Raw genomic sequence first — 17,892 nt, forward strand, 5'->3', positions numbered from 1 at the left:
GAGAAGGACAAAAAGTGAAGAAATCAATCTATTCTTTGACCCAGAAATAGAGAAGACAGCAAAAGCTTTAAGAGCAGAATCTAAGAGGAGAAAAGCTGAAATTAAAGCTCAACAACAACAAGAAAGAGCACAAGAGCAAGAGCAATTACAAGAAGAAATGGCTAACAATAACAACCGCTCTGTGAAGGATCATGCCTATCCTAACATTGGAGATTTCATGCCAAGTATCACAAGACCAAGGGTAGAAGCTAATAATTTTGAACTGAAGCCTGCACTCTGTCAAATGGTACAACAAGCACAATTTGGAGGAAATCCAAGTGAAAGTCCACATGTGCATCTAGCACACTTTCTTGAGATCAGCGATATGTTGAAGATAAATGGAGTTTCTGATGATGCAATTCGACTCAGATTATTTCCTTTTTCTCTGAAGGACCGAGCTAGAGAGTGGTTACATTCTTTGCCACCGGGCTCTATCACAACATGGGATGAACTTTCTCAAGCATTTTTAGCTCAATATTTTCCACCAAGCAAGACAGCTAAGCTAAGAAATGAGCTGACCTCTTTTAAACCTAGAGATGATGAGAGCTTGTATGAAGCATGGGAGAGGTACAAGGATTTGCAAAGGAGATGTCCACATCATGGGATTCCTAAGTGGATGCTTGTTCAACACTTTTATAATGGAGTTTCACCAGCTATTAGGAGTACAATTGATGCATCTTCTGGAGGTGACCTTATGGAGAAATCTGAAGATGAAGCTTTTTCTGCTCTTGATAAAATTGCTTATAACAACTACCAATGGAGTTGTGAGAGGAATGAGATCAAGAAACCAGCTGGTATGTTTGAGCTTGATGCCATGAATATGATTAATGCTAAGTTTGATGCTTTGACAAAGAAGATGGACAAGTTAAGTATGAAAGTAGATTCTTCAGCCGGAGGTTCTAGTAATTCACTAGAAATTGGAGCTGCAAATGTCAATTGTGCAGCAGATTTTTCTGCACTTAATCAAGATTTTTCAAGTGAGCAAGTGGATTATGTGGGGAACTACAATCAAAGACCAGGTGGTAACCCATTTTCTGCAACTTATGATACAGCATGGAGAAACCACCCAAATTTCTCTTGGGGAGGTAGACAAGGGCAAAATCAGAATTTTCAGCAACCTTCTGGATATCAACAAAATCAGAATTTTCAGCAGAATAGAGGTCCTCCTCCTGGAATTTCTAAACCTCAAAATGTACCTGCTCCACCTCTACCACAACAAGCACAACTAGACAAGACAGCTAGATTGGAATCTATGATTGAAACTCTACTTGTGAGCCATCAAAGTCAACAAGAAATGATTTCTCAATTAGCATCTAAAGTGGATCAAATGGCAACACACAACAAGATGTTAGAGAATCAAATAGCTCAACAAGCTAGCTCTTCAAGTAACAAAGCATTTGGGAAGCTTCCTAGCCAACCAGAAAATTCTAGGGAGCATTGCAAGGCTATTACATTGAGAAGTGGAAAAATATTGGAGAATGGGGATAAAAATATTGAAGAGAAAGTTGAAGAAAAGAAAAGCAGAGAAGGAGATGAACAAACTGAAGTTAAAGTTAGAATTGAAGCTGAGAAAGAAAATTCAATTGAAGAAAAAGGAAGTAAGGAGAGGGAGAGTAAAGAGGAAGAACCCAAATATGTTGCACCTAAAGCCTACATGCCACCTTTACCATTCCCACAAAGGTTTCAGAAAGCGAAATTGGATAAACAATTTGGGAAGTTTTTGGAGGTATTGAAGTCTTTGCATGTGACTATTCCTTTCACTGATGCTTTAGCACAAATGCCTTCTTACGCTAAATTTTTGAAGGAGATTTTATCTAACAAGAAGAAATTGGAGGAATTTGAGACTGTAGCTCTCACGGAAGAAAGCAGTGCCATTTTGCAAAATAAGCTTCCACCCAAACTGAAAGATCCTGGAAGTTTCTCCATACCATGTCACATTGGGGATATCAGTATAGATAAGGCTTTATGCGATCTTGGAGCCAGTGTTAGTCTGATGCCATTGTCTATCTATGAGAAAGTGAAGATTGGAGAAATGAAGCCTACTACCATATCACTACAGTTAGCAGATAGATCTATTAAATTTCCAATTGGAATAGTTGAGAATGTTCCTCTGAAAGTTGGGAAATTTTTCATACCAGTGGATTTTGTGGTATTGGAGATGGAGGAGGATGTACACATTCCTATTATTCTTGGTAGACCTTTCCTTACTATTGCTGGAGCTGTGATAGATGTAAAAAATGGGAGGCTTACATTAGAAGTTGGGGAAGAGAAAGTTGAATTTAATTTGTTTCAAGCAATGAAAAAGAAAGGTGATTCAAACTCATGCTTGAGAGTTGATGTGATAGATGAAGAGGTTAGAGAAGTGCTTAAAAAGCAACATCCTAAAGATCCCTTAGAAGCTTGTTTGGTTCATGACATAAAAAAAAAGGATGAGATTGAGGAAGCTGCAGAATATGCTACAATTTTGGAAGGAAATCCACCATTGCCTATGGCTGATATTGAAAAGATTGGGAACTTGAAGCAAGAAACAACTTCATCATCAAAGCTTGAGAAAAGTGAAGCACCTAAGGTAGAGTTGAAACCTCTTCCAACAAATCTCAGGTATGCTTTTCTAGGGCAAAATTCTACATATCCTGTGATTGTTAATGCTAAATTGACTGATTGTGAGGTTGAAAAATTATTGAGAGTTCTTAGGAAGCATAGAAGGATAATTGGTTATACCATTGATGATATTAAAGGAATACATCTTTCTGTGTGCATGCATAGAATTTTGTTGGAAAATGACCATAAAGCCTCTCGAGAATCACAAAGGAGATTGAATCCAAACATGAAAGAGGTTGTGAAAAAGGAGATCTTGAAATTGCTTGATGCAGGTATCATTTACCCTGTTTCTGACAGTAATTGGGTAAGTCCAGTTCATGTTGTACCTAAGAAAGGGGGCATCACAGTGGTGAAAAATGAAAATGATGAACTAATACCTACAAGAACTGTAACTGGATGGAGAATGTGTATAGACTATAGGAAATTGAATAAGGCAACTAGAAAGGACCATTTTCCATTACCATTTATAGATCAAATGCTTGAGAGACTAGCTCATCATTCTTATTTTTGCTACTTGGATGGCTATTCAGGGTTCTTTCAGATCCCTATTCACCCAGATGATCAGGATAAAACTACCTTCACATGTCCTTATGGTACCTTTGCATATCGAAGGATGCCATTTGGACTATGTAATGCCCCTATTACATTTCAACGATGTATGATGTCCATATTTGCTGACATGATTGAGGACATTATGGAAGTGTTCATGGATGATTTTTCTGTGTATGGTAAATCTTTTGATGAATGCTTATCTAATTTGTCTAAGGTTTTGCAGAGATGTGAAGAGTTCAATTTAGTTTTGAATTGGGAAAAGTGCCATTTTATGGTGCAAGAAGGAATTGTTTTGGGACATCTTGTGTCAAACAGGGGTATTGAGGTGGACAAAGCAAAGGTAGAAATTATTGAGAAAATGCCACCCCCAACATCTGTGAAGGGAGTGAGGAGTTTCTTGGGGCATGCTGGATTTTATAGGAGATTCATCAAGGATTTCTCTAAGATTTCTAAACCTCTTACCAATTTATTGAGTAAAGATGTGGAATTTAATTTTGATACTAATTGTATGAATGCTTTTTGCAGGATAAAGGAAGCTTTGATATCTGCTCCTATTATGCAGCCACCCGATTGGTCATTACCTTTTGAGTTAATATGCGATGCTAGTGATTATGCCATTGGGGCTGTTTTGGGACAAAGGAAAGATAAGAAGGTGTATGCAATATACTATGCAAGTAGGACCTTAGATGATGCTCAAATAAATTACTCTACTACAGAGAAAGAGTTTTTGGCAGTAGTATTTGCAGTAGACAAATTCAGGTCCTACCTTGTGGGGTCTAAGGTAATAGTGTACACGGATCATGCAGCTATCAAGTATCTCCTTCAGAAAAAAGAGGCTAAACCTAGATTGATAAGGTGGGTGTTACTCCTTCAAGAATTTGACTTGGAAATTAAAGATAAGAAAGGAGTAGAAAATGTGGTAGCGGATCATCTATCTAGATTGAGGCAAGAACAAGGAGACAATTTGGGAAAAGAGCCCCCAATAGATGATTATTTTCCTGATGAGCAATTGTTAGTAATTATGAATGCAAAAACCCCTTGGTATGCAGATTTTGTGAACTATCTAGTGTGTGGAATCCTTCCACCTGATTTAACATGGCAGCAAAAGAAGAAATTTCTTTTTGATGTGAAGGATTATGATTGGGAGGAACCATTTTTGTTCAAGAAATGTGGAGATGGGCTGATTAGAAGATGTTTAGCTGATGAGGAGATAGGGAATGTTATCAAAGATTGCCATTCTTCACTTTATGGGGGTCATATGAGTGTGACAAAGACTGTAGAAAAAGTTCTTCAAGCAGGGTTCTTTTGGCCACACATGTTTAAGGATGTGAGGAAGTTTGTAAATGCATGTGATAGGTGTCAAAGGATGGGTAATATCTCAAAGAGAGATGAAATGCCCCTCCAAAACATATTGGAAGTGGAATTATTTGATGTGTGGGGCATTGATTTCATGGGACCTTTTCCATCGTCCTTGGGACACAAATATATTTTAGTTGGAGTAGATTATGTAAGCAAATGGGTTGAAGCTATACCATCTCTAACTAATGATGTTAGAGTTGTGATTAAATTCCTTAAAAAGTTCATTTTTACAAGATTTGGAACTCCACGTGCCATTATAAGTGATGGAGGTTCTCATTTTTGCAACCATCAATTTGAAAGATTATTGCAAAAATATGGAGTGAAGCATAAGGTTGCAACACCCTACCATCCACAAACTAGTGGTCAAGTGGAGATCTCCAATAGAGAGCTGAAAAGAATTCTTGAGAAAACAGTGAATTGTTCGAGGAAAGATTGGTCACTAAAGTTAGATGATGCTCTTTGGGCCTATAGAACAGCCTTTAAAACTCCTATCGGAACTACCCCATTTAGATTGGTTTATGGGAAGGCTTGTCATTTACCTTTAGAGTTGGAGCATAGAGCATATTGGGCCATAAAGATACTGAACTTTGACTTAAAGACTGCAGGAGAAAAAAGAATGCTGCAACTAAATGAACTTGAGGAGCTTAGATTGGATGCTTATGAAAATGCCAAGCTTTACAAGGAAAGAACTAAGAGATGGCATGATAAGCATATTAGGAGGAAAGAATTTCAAGAAGGTGATGTTGTTCTCCTATACAATTCTAGGTTAAGGTTATTTCCAGGAAAATTGAAGTCAAGATGGTCAGGGCCCTACACTGTTATAAAAGTATACCCCTATGGAGCTGTTGAGATAGGCAATGAGACCTCAGGGACTTTCAAAGTTAATGGGCAGAGATTAAAACATTATATTGTTGGAGAACCCACGCAAAAGTTTGTAGAGGTTTCATGGCTTGGTTCTCCAGTCAGGGATACTTAGGAGAATTGGAGTGGAAGGTCAAGCTTAAGACCTTAAACAAGCGCTTCTTGGGAGGCAACCCAAGCGTATCCTTTTATAGTTCATTAATTTTCCATTTCATTTCACTTTCAGTTTTCACCCCCATTAATCTCAAAAGTGACATTTGTTTATCTTTTATAGGTCATTCATGAAGATGGGGCAAGTTTACACTTGTGGCAAAAACAAAGAATTAAAGAGAGCAAGTATAAAGCAAAATTCTGCACTTTATGAGTGCCTGTGAACAGTAACACCTTTAAACTTGTGCTAAATTGCTGATATTGCAGTCTACTTGATAGCACATGTTTGATTTTGTGTTTTGTGTAAATTCTGTGATATACAACTTGGATGAGGATCAATTTTGATATTTAGGACTGATGTGAGCTTTATTGAAGTGCAAAAATAGTGTTTGTTAAGTTTTACCTTTTAGTGTATATATAATTTTTGTAGTCTGTTAGAATTTGAATGTTTTTGTTTGAGTTACTGCTAGTTTTTGTAATCTGCAGATTTTTATTACTGTTCATGCTACTGTTCATGTTGCTAAAAAGGTCAATTTCTATGTCTTTTCTGCAATTCTTGAATGCTTGGAACTTGTCTCAAATGCTGCTGAAAATATGCTTTTGGTATAAGTTTAGAAAGGAGACCATTTCATTGAATGTGCAAAAGGGTAGTCACAATTGGTGCCTAAATTGAAAAATGCTTACATAAGCTAAATGAATATATTGTGTTTGATGAGTGCTAAGAGATGATGAACTTAAATCCCTCAATTTTATGGTGTTTGTATGTATTTGGAAATTGCTGGGGGTCATGATAGAATTCCATAGCTTGTAGACTGTTTTTGGCAAGCAAAACCACAATTTTTCTCAAAACCTGCCGAAACTTGCTGATGACATTGCTTGTCAAGCAGAGTCTTAAGCAAATTCTGCTGAACCTTATGCTTAACCCCAAGCATGGCCCATCTTACAACAGGTCTGCCCCACAATTTAAAATAGCTCAAGATGTCCGCCAATTTGTCAAAAGCCTCCGCCAACACTCCCGATAGACCTCGTCGATTTTTTTTTTCCCACGCCATTTCTTCCGGCAATCTTTACAGGAAGCCGAACAGTTTCTCCCTTTCCATTAAAATGGTAAGAACGAAAATGTGGTCTTCCCACAAACCCAAACTCAGCAAATTTCGACCTAAAATGGGTACTCCATCTTCATTGCCCGCAAACCCTAACCCCAGCCCCAGTCCACCACTACCCCAATCACCGCCACCACAAACGCCGCCATTACCACAATCACCACCACCCCAGTCACCGCCACCACCCCCAAGCCAAATACCACCTCTCATTCCGCCGACTCCCCTCTCGCCGCAATCTGAGCCACAACATAAAACGCCAATTCCCGATTCCCATTCCCCAGAACCAGCGCCTGAACCTGTGCCTACTCAAACGAAATCCCAAGGCAAAACAAAAAATGCTGCAAGTAAACCTAAGAAAACCCCTGTCGGAAAACGGAAACGAGTACCCTCTGTTCCTTTCGACCTGAATTCACCACCTCAGCCGTCCTCTGAACCAGTTAGCAAAAGGACCAGGTCTTCCTCACAAACTCCAGCACCAGTGACCCAAACACCAATAACTCAGTCTCCCTTACACTCTCCAGCACCTGCGTCATCTGCAGATACTATAGAGGAGGTAATTTCTCCATTACCTTGGGCTTTTAGGGATATGGATATGAAAAAGGCATATGAGAAATTACTTTCTAAAACTATTTTGGCAAACAAGTATATGGATGAGCAGATTTTGAAAGAATTAGGCATTTATGATTCTGTCTTTGCCTATTTGGATGTTGTTAGCTGGACTGATTTTGCTAAAATTAGGGAACCAGTGTACAAGGATCTAACCCTCAAATTTTTGAGTTCCCTAAGGTTGAGTTTCAAACCAACAGTGCCTGAACATAGAGATATGATATATTTTCGATGTGCTGGAATTGATAGGGAGTTAGACATGGGTGCTATGAATGCAATTTTTGGTTTTCAGGATTCGGGGTATAAAAACATTAAGTGGCAGCAAACTGTTTATGACCCTGTTCAATTCTGGAAGGACATTGCACCTTTTGGGGGTTATTATGGACAGAGGACTGCAAAAGCCTCTAGGATAGTTGACCATGTATTGAAATACCTCCATAGGTTCATCACTTACACTGTTTTAGGAAGGGGACACGAGAATTGATTGTGGGTGCTGGGGATTTGTTTCTCTTGTGGTGCATGAAGGAGAGAAAACAAGTAAGTACAGCCCATTTCATAGCTACTCATTGGCACCAAATTGTCACAAAGCATACTAAAGGTAGTATTGTTTTTGGGGGGTATATAACTGCTATAGCAAAATCATTTAGCTTTGATGCTAGTCTATATAAATTGCTGCCAGTTTCTGGGGAATCATATATAGACAGCACAATGTTGCTGCATATGGATGTTTGTGAGAAAATAGGCCATACCTATACTTTGTTACAGCAGCATCCTGATACCCCAGGTACTGCAGACCCCACCACTTTTGCACCAGCAGAACCACAACCAACCTCTACCCCACAGTTTTCAGCAGACATTTTATCCATCTTAAAATCCTTGGAATCCAGAATAACAAATTTCACTGTCCAACCATCTGTTCCCTCACCTGACACCACAGAAATTCTTGCTACCTTGAAAAACTTAGAAATCAAAATTGAAGCCATGGGTCAGGAGCAGGTTAACCAAAAGAAGAAGCTAGAAAAGAAACTTAAAAAGAGATTTTTATCTCTTAAAAAGAAACAGAAGCAACATCAACTTCAAATGCTGGAGCTTTACAACAAACTGGCCCAATCCTACAACAACTTATATCATTGGGGCCAAGCCATGTTTCAAGAAATGAAAGACTTAGAGAAAACTTGAACCGCTCAAGCTTCGGATCACAATGAACCTACTGCAGAGCATGAAGCACACCCTGGTTTAGCAGAAAAGCCTTGACAGCAGAACTTGATCAGTAGCAGCAGTTTTAATTTCTGTTTTAAGTTTATTTTTGTAATTTGTTTATTTTAATTTTCAAACTTTGGTCATGGTTGTAATACTTTGGTACTTGGTTTTTATTATTATCTCTGCACTTCTTTCCTTTAGTTTACTTTATTTTATTTTATCTCTGAATGTTTCTTGGTTTAATTTTTGATTTAACTGTTACATTTTATTTCTTTACACTCTTTCATTTTCTTGAACATTATTTTAGCACTTTATCTTTTCTTCAATCCTAATTTTGTTGACATTGATGAGTTGCACAAATTTTCTTTGAGCCGCAACTGTTCCACATCAGTTGGAGGTAACAGCTTCCCTTACACCAGTTAAGCTTATGGTATGTTACCAATGCTTATGCTTTCGCTTTACCCTACGCAACAGGTTAAGCAACATCTTGAGCAGTGTAAACTCATACATTTGGGATACTTTTTCACATTTTTCTCTCTAAAGCTTCATTGTTAATATCATTTTGAGCTAATTTTGGAATTCTTGAGCTTATATTGATTTAATCCCCAATTGTATAAATTTCAATAATTGAGTAATTCTCACAATTTTGCCCATCTTTGCATTCATTTTAAACATTGAGGACAATGTTTCATTTGAGTTTGGGGGTGAGGGCAAAATTTTTGCACAATCTTTAAAATTTTCATTCATTCATTTATTGCATTTCATTCATCCATATATAGATAATCCATACACTTATACATATACCACACACAGGTCTATACTCATACGCATACATTTGCATATAGTTTTCATATAGATTAAATTTAGTTTTAATTCGATTTATGCATTCATTTTAGGATCATGCATATCATAAAAATAAATTTTTATCTTATCCTTAAAGGATTGAGAGTTGCTTTGAAGAGCAATTAAGCTTACTTTTAGAAGGGTTTGATGGATTGAAAGTTCTAGATAGGTGCAAATTTATTAGATTCTTGCTTTAGTTTATATCTTCTTAGCCAAGGGCCACCCAATCAATCGCATTGACTTTGAGTGCTTAGAGAAAACTCTAAGGTGAGAAGTAGCTAATTGATGTCTCACCAATCCTAGAACAATCTTCCTAAACCTTTCAAGGCGAAATCATAGCATACACTTGAAAAAGAAATGATCTAGGCATTCTTTGAATTTTAAACCCATATTTTAGCCTTAGCCAACCTCACTTAAAAATTTCCCTTTGGAACCAATTTGAGCCTACATTTATCCCTCTTATTCCTTTAGAACCCACATTAATGCCTAGCCATAAACCCAAACACTTACCTACCCTCCATGAGAATAATTCTTTGAGTGATAGATACACTTAAAAAAATTAATAATAATAATAATTAGTTGGGAGAAGTGGCTAAAGTAAAAAGGCTAGCAAATTCAATTATGGTATGTAAAGTAATTCACCACTCAAGTATACAGAGAAATGAGTTTGGGGGTGAATTGAAAGGGACAATTGTAATTCAAAGTCAATGTTATTTATGTAGTCCCTCTAAAAGCTTCAAAATTATATGCTAGCATTGGTGAATAGTTGTAAAATTCCTTCTCCCAATTGATTCAAAAAAAAAATAAAAAAAAAAGAATTTGTGTTCCTTGATCTTTTAATAATTTGATTATTCTCATATTTTGTTACCTTTATCCTTTCTTGTTAGCCACATTATCACCCCCCCTAGCCCCATTACAACCCTTGAAAGTCCTTTTGATCTTTTGATGGTGTTTTGCTACATTAGTGGAGATTGGAATAGGAAAATTGCCTATGGGATTGTGATATCATTAATCCATTCATTTATTTCCATCATTATTTGAGACACTTTAGTTTATGGATTACCTTATAGTCTATTTAGGCATGATTGTTCTTTGTGATTGATTGGTTTGGACTTGATGATATGGATAATTGACCCAAGGCTAAGCGGTGATAACTTTGGTAAGGATTGAATTCTTTGCACCTTGAAAGTGGGTATACGGTGTGTTGGTTGCTAAAGGTAAGCTTGAGAGTTTGGATAAGTAATTTTCATAAATTTAAGGTAAGGTACCCCAAATTGTATTAATTGTTTTAATTTGCTTGAGGACAAGCAAAGGTTTGAGTTTGGGGGAATTTGTTACACTCATTTCATATAGGCATTTTAGGGTAGTTTTGCATCCATTTTGCCCTTATATTTTAGTATATTTTATGTTTTTAGCTTTATTTTAGTTTATTTGTTAACTTTAGATACTTTATATGTGATTTTTGTAATTTTGTTGTTTTTGATAGGATTTTGTGGCAAATCGAAGATCAATGAGTGCAATAGGAAGTGAATTGAAGAAATTTGGGATTCTTTAAGCATGGAGGAAAGTTGAAGAAATCAAACCTTGAAAGAGCAAACTAGCCGAAATTTGCTTGAGACCTTGCTTAAGGTCATGCTTAGGGTAAAGCGGCAATGCTTAAGGTGCAACACAAGTCAAGCATGAGCAGAAAAGTCCATTTTACTATAAGTCTGCCGAGATTTGCTGAAGGTCTGCTTAACCTTAAGCAGACAGTGCGACCAGAGGCTAAATTTGCTAAGAAGCTGCTTAGGGTTAAGCCGAACCCTAAGCAAAATGCCCAGAATGTGAATAGTGCTGCTGACTTGGATAATTTTACACCTCATTTCCTATCCACTCCTTGTCTTTTATTTACTTTTAGGGTAACTTTTAGGGACCATATAAATTCATCATTTCCTTATTTTTGCCACAAGAGGAAGGAAGGGAGGAAAAACAAAAAGAAAAGAAAATTTAATAGAAAGAGAGAGAGAATACGCCATTCTCTCTTGGAAGAAGGAGCTGTTGCACGAGTTTGGAGCTCCATAAACCAGAGACCTTGGTTCTTCCACCTGGGTTTTCCCATTTCAGTCCTTTTATCATGTTTTTCTTTATTCTTTCATCTATATTTCTTGTAAATACCATTATGAGTGAGTAATTCCTTTAGATTTCAGAGTTGGGAAATATGTTTTAGATTAATTTGTGGATTTGGACTGGGTATTTCCTTATTTTATATGAATATGAGTTTTGATTCCTTCCTTATGTGCTTGATTTACTTGCCTAATGTTGGTACCCATTGGGTATTGTGTTAATCTTTGATTGAAGGACCGAAAGGTGAAAGTCATTGATAGGTAATCATGGATTGGAACTTAAAATCACCTAGATTTAGAAATAAACTAGGACTTTAAGAGGAATTAATTATTGGTTACAAAACTTAATGGGTTTTAAAATAATCAAATACATACGAAAGTAGGTTTGGTTATTTTAGAATACACTTTGATTTGCTTGAAAAAGATATCAAAGGGATTTAAAATCAATTTCCTTCAAACTCTATTTTTCCCTAAAAATTGGAATGCCCAAGACAAATCCCAATTAATTTATGCATAAACCCCTAACTCTGGAATCACTTTTACCATAATTATACTTTTGCTTAAATTACCCATTGTTAATTTTAGTTTAATTGCGAGCTAGAATTAGAATTTATTTGTTTGCTCTTTACCCATTTCAATTGGATTAATCAATTTACCTTGCTCATTTACATTTACCATTTATTTATTAATCATTAGCCCAAATAATCACTTCATTCATAGTTTAGTAATCAAACAGCAAATCCTCGTGGGAACGATACTTGATTCATCACTTTATTACTTTAGACGACCCGTATACTTGCGGATTAGTCACACCAAGAACCGAAAATGTTTAAAAAGGAAATTAAAATTTAGATTTGACCTAGTTATGGCTAATTGACCATAACTTGAGCTATACAAATCCAAATGGAGTGATTCAAAAAGGAAATTAAAGAAGACACAATGAGAAAAAATTTAGTGAAGAGAAATCTGCTAAATTTACACTGTAGCTTGGGTCAATAGACAGTAAACATTGGCCATGAAATCTAAATAATTACAGTAAAATGCAATAAGCTTTGAAATGAAATTGGCAACATATATCAACATGCGAGAAATGAAAAATGAAACATATTATTGACATTAAAACTAATTCACCTAGTGTGCATTAAAAGTCAACATTCTAGGTTTACTAATAAAAGGAATAGTACTAATAAAATTTAATTATTGAACCTTATTATTAGAAATAATTTAAATGAGTACAGAAACACTTTAAATCGTGTGTTTCAGTTAGAAAAGACACTGGGAAAGGAAAAGACCCACTGAGTCAAGGCCAAGAGGTGACTCATCAGAGGTTTGTGCATAGTTAGTTTTTAATTGATTTTGTTCTGAAAATTTCATATGACTAAATGACGTATTTTCCTTTTGCATTATGTTTATCAAGTATTGGATTTAATTCAATGATTATTGAAATTGTTATAGTATGTATGAATTTAGCTTTGTGAAATGATATTTTAACAATTATTAAGCATTGTTGTGGAATGAATAAATTATGTTTTGGTATATTTTGATAGAATATGTTTTGAATTGCGATGGGCAATTTCCATGGAAAAATACAAATTTATGTTTTGAATTGTGTTGAGCATAAAAATTATTAGATATTGGAATTGACTTTGAATCGAATTGTGTTGTGATTTGTGCTCACAAAAAGGATAGAGAGAATTAAGATATTGTTTTATATCTCACCATAGATGCTTTACTAGGTTATTACCCGTCTCTCCCATTTGTTGAGAAGACAATGGAGATAGCGTTGTTTTGATTACCATGGTACGTGCGCAGGCTTAGATTCTCCTCTTATTAGAGGTTAGATCTAAGTTCTTATTTGTTATGGCCCTTTTGGAAGTTTCATTATTGTGATGTGTATTGTGCACGATGATTCGACCTCCCCGACCATAGGGAGTTAGAATCCGATTCGACCTCTCCGACCATAGGGAGTTAGAATCACCCCAAAGATGGCCCTTTCGGATTAGTCTTGCATAGTTAGTGAGATAAAGAATGGCTTTTGAATAATAAAGAATTTTGATTTCAAATGGGATATATGCATTCTTGATTTTTTTGAAATTAATATTTATTTCCATAAATTGCTGGAATTACTTTAATTGTTCAATTGTGATTTGACAAATTGAAATTCTTGATCAAGGTTATTTTAATAAATGATTATATTATTAGCAACGATTATTTTGACCTTTGGAATTTTTATGAAGTTCAAGATTTCCAAATTATTTGTTATAATTCTGTCAACATATATATGGTATTAGATTTTAAATTATAGTTGTGCATCACTGAGTTCACCACTCAGCGACAGCTTTGTATGCTGTCGCAGGTGAAAAGAGCATAGAACAGTTGAGTAAGCTTCTTTGAAGACATATTCAGATCAGCTCCAGGTATATCATAGGTATACCCATGTACATAAGTTTGATGTATGCATGTAATAATATGTATGTAAATTATTTGAGCAGTTGTATAAAAACTCTTGTAAAATATTTGATATGTAATTAAATGTAAATTATTGTAATGTAAATTTGAGATTTCATTTACCTGTATAGTTTTGTAATATTAATTTTTGAGTCTTGTAATCAATGAAATATTTCTTTTATGATGAGGTTGGTTTGAAAATGAAATGATTTGAATATTGAGATTGAATTATGAGATGGAATGAAGTTTATTTGAGTTGTATTTGAGAAAACATACTGGGAGTGTTTTCCTTTTCAGGTTTGAAAAACTATTTTCTCAAAATACAGCCGGCACTCTGCTGAAATTTTGAAAAAAATTTATAACACCAGATTTTAATCAATGATTTAAATTTCATGAAAGTTGAGTTAAAATCCCTTGTAGTATATTTAATAGGTTACCAGTAGTTGAAGTCCGGTAATTCATTAGGTGTACTACGGGATCATATTACATCTTATGGAGGAATAGGGTGTGACATGTTTAGTGGTATCAGAGCAATGGTTTTAAAGTAAATTTTGAACTGTGAATTTGAAATCTTTTTGTCGGTAAATACAACTGCTCAAATGTTTGATACATATAGTACATTTACATCATAAATATGAACTAATTGAGAGAAATCTCCTTGTATTGGTTATACAGGAAATATAAAATCCTGTGAAAAGATATGAAAGAGAAGGATGATACAATAGAACAGCCTGTGACAGCGGAAGTACAAAGTGAGGCCCCAGCCCCTCAGAGAGTTGGAAGCTTGATTTTACCAGCCCCACCTATACAAATTACTGCACAAATGGCCCAGCAAATGGCCTCTTTCTATCAACAAATGACTGATAATCTGTCAGCCCAAGCCCAAGTACAAACCCAACACCCACAAGAGCAATATGAAATAGAGAAGAATGAAAGACCTAGTAATCAAAGTTCAAATAGTAAACTACGAAAAAAGAAGAACACTGGAGAGCCTAGTGGTTATGGATCTAATAGAGGCAGATCTTCAGGGCAGAGGCCACCAAGGTCCAGTCGTCGAACAACTAGAAGTTCCTATTCTGCCCGTATCTGCCATGTTCGTGGCAAACTATGTGGGGGTAATTGTCGTAAGGCCACTGGAGCTTGCTACAATTGTGAAAAGCTTGTACACTTTGTTAGAGATTGTACTAGAGCACCTCGATCTGCTCTCCGAAGTTCACAGACAGTTGGTCAAAGTCAAGATAGAAATACAGTTGGTACACCTCACAACCATAACACAGTGAATCAAGCCGAATATAGTAGCACACCAGTCAGAGCGTCTACTATGCGCCAAGGAGAAAGAACAAAAACTTCGGATGTAGCTGTTGGTAAGTTCTTAATTTTTGAATGAAATAATTAGTTATTGTTTGATCCCAGCACTACTTAGTTGTGTGTTAGTGTTAGAACTATATGTTCTGTTACTATTCCTTTACATGGGAATAAATTTTGATGTATTAGTGACTAGTCCTTTAGGATTAAAACTATAATAACAAGTATGATTGACATTAATTTTGGAAGAATTGTTAGCTAAAAGTATTTTTTAACACACCATAAATTATAAAGCTAATTAGCGAGCCTACTTAATATAAGGCAAGAAGACCTAAAAGTAAGTTGTCGTAATAGAATTGCTCTGGATGAGGGCAAAGATATTACAGTTAGTAATTATCAGTGGATATTGTAATCAGAATAATTTTAGGATATTAGTGGACTTGAAAAAGATAAGATATAGGAAAATTTGATCTATTGGGATGTATTGTAACACCCCTATGTTCGGTAGTGCGTTCTACTATTCCGGTGACCAGTGTTGTCCGGACAGTTAGGATGCCTAGAACTACTTTTAAAAGTTAGTGAGGAGAAATAAAATAATGAAATACAAGAAAGGAAAATATAAGAAAAACAAAGGAAAAATAATAGCAATGAAATGTAACCAAGTTAAACGAGCCGAAAACCATAGCGATGGGTGACCGCACTGGGAAGTTACGGTGTGGACTGTTGACTAGCCCTGGACCGCAGGAATACTGGAAAATATTTTTAAGACTTAAATGAACATCTATTGAAGTATAAATATAATTAAAAATATCAAAGAAAAATTAATTAATTAGTACAAAGAAAGACGAGAAATTGAGAAAACGACAAAACTTGGTGTTACCAAAAAATCGGGAATGCAACCTGAACAGGGGCATTGTGGTCATCTGACACCCCAAGTTGTCTTTTGACCTAAATGTCCATTAAAAATAAATGATATTACACTTGGAAAATGTCATGAAAAATTAAATTGGTGGTATCTAATTTAAATGGCAAAAGATAGGAGTTAAATGTGGGAATATGAAAACTTTAGAATATTAAATAATTAATCTAAGTTAGTGGTCCACTAACTCCACTTAAGTGGATATGTAATCAACATATTTTGGACAGATTACTCACCTTCTTTAACCTTTCCAAAGCTAGCCAAAATGCTCTTGAAAGGAAACCTCCATGGCTGCACTTCGCAAGCTTCATGCAAGCTTCAATCCTTCATCTCTAAGCCAATTTCCTTACACTTTCCTTACACTTTCCTTCACTAAAGTTGTTCTACACAACTTGGGCAGTAGATAGGCAGCAAGAAAATCAAGTTTTGGTGAGGTTTTAAAAGTTTCAAAAGTGGTAAGTATGTATTTTTAGTTATTGTTTCATTAAACCTTGAAGGGATGTTATGGGTGGTTGAATTGTGGAAGGATTTTTAAAGTTTGATGAGTTAAGGGAAAGGTCCATTTTTGGCAGCCATGGAACTTCAATAAGAGTAGTTTATCCTTGCATGTAAATGTAGATTAAAGTGTTGATGTAACTATTTATGTGTGTAGGAATAAATTGGATAATGTATATTAGATGTATGTGATAGTACACTTGATTTTGGAAGCTTGAAAATTAATTGAAAGGGATGTACAATTCGGCAAACTTGAAGTGTGAACCAAAATGTGTTGTTTCATGGTTTGGTTTATGGAATTATATTGTTGAATTATGGTGCTTGTTATGGCAGCATGTATATGTGTATAAAGGTTTGAGTATGAACATGTAAATGAGCTTGTCATGTGATTAAATTGTTTGTAATTTGAACTTGGAAAATTCTGGACTATAATGTGCATATTGAGTGTGGTTATAAGCTGCCAAAATGACCAAAAATGAGTTGCTAAATGTGTTTATATTATGGTACAAAGCAGAAATGGCATGAAGGGAGTGACTTGGTAAGTGTTGTATGTGTCCTTTGGTATGTGATGAAGAGTATGTTGTAGGGCAGTGTGTGTTTTGGCTTAGAACCTTAAGTGTGTGACTCCAATTGGTATGAGACCAATTGGAGGTGAAACTAGGCACAAAATGTGCCAACTTTCATGAAGGAAGCTTGCCAAAATTCTGTTTGGAAGGTAACTTGAAAAATGACCAAATCCGGATTAGTGCTTTGAAAACCTGAAAATTGACCATTTGGGTAGTAGTTAGTATTTTGGTCATAACTCACTCAAAACAGGTCCAATTGACCTGAAATTTTTACCATGAATAGTTAAGACATATATCTACAACTCTTATGAAGAAACCAACACCAGAAATGACCATAACCAAGTCAAATAGCTTGCACAAGTTCAGGTCCAAAAACTGGCCAAACCAAAAGTGACCTAAAGTGACCATTTTGATGCATTCTGTCCAGCATTGGTAAATTGACCATAACTTGGTCTACACAACTCAGAATGACCTGAAATTTTGCCCCACGTGCAATAAGACATAGATCTACATGTTTGTAGTTTTGACCGAAACTCGAAAACCAAGGAAACTTGGTTGTCCGGCTAGGTCAAATTAGTATACTGAAATCTGACAAATTGCAATAAAATGCACTATACATGAAAATGAATTGGGTAACATGTACCAACACTAAAAGGATATTAAATATGACACATTGGTAACATTAAAACCTAATTCACCTAGAGAGCATCGAGGGTCAACATTTTAGGTTGACTAAAGGAAAT

The 17,892-nt window shown here is 35.7% G+C and overlaps 1 protein-coding gene and 1 non-coding gene across 2 annotated transcripts; one reads left to right on the plus strand and one right to left on the minus strand.

Annotated features, from left to right (window-relative positions):
* Positions 1-538: 538 nt before the first annotated feature.
* Positions 539-645, minus strand: LOC131179785 (small nucleolar RNA R71). The gene has a single exon (XR_009148671.1). It is a non-coding gene; the product is annotated as a small nucleolar RNA R71 (small nucleolar RNA).
* A 6,081-nt stretch (positions 646-6,726) lies between these two features.
* On the plus strand, positions 6,727-7,755 carry LOC131179449 (vegetative cell wall protein gp1-like). The gene is made up of 3 exons (XM_058146297.1): positions 6,727-7,470; positions 7,564-7,645; positions 7,736-7,755. Exons 1-3 carry the CDS (start codon positions 6,727-6,729, stop codon positions 7,753-7,755), a joined length of 846 nt encoding a protein of 281 aa, XP_058002280.1.
* Positions 7,756-17,892: the final 10,137 nt, after the last annotated feature.

Source organism: Hevea brasiliensis, chromosome 4 (assembly GCF_030052815.1).
Source record: "Hevea brasiliensis isolate MT/VB/25A 57/8 chromosome 4, ASM3005281v1, whole genome shotgun sequence".
NCBI classification, from domain to species: Eukaryota; Viridiplantae; Streptophyta; class Magnoliopsida; order Malpighiales; family Euphorbiaceae; genus Hevea; species Hevea brasiliensis.

What these genes read in the sequence shown, in the direction of transcription:
- LOC131179449 (XM_058146297.1), top strand. Translation starts at nt 6,727, where the DNA reads ATGGGTACTCCATCTTCATTGCCCGCAAACCCTAACCCCAGCCCCAGT. An exon ending in GGTTGAGTTTCAAACCAACA is followed by an intron (nt 7,471 to 7,563) that starts GTGCCTGAACAT and finishes TTTGGTTTTCAG; the next exon opens with GATTCGGGGTATAAAAACAT. An exon ending in GGACATTGCACCTTTTGGGG is followed by an intron (nt 7,646 to 7,735) that starts GTTATTATGGAC and finishes ACACTGTTTTAG; the next exon opens with GAAGGGGACACGAGAATTGA.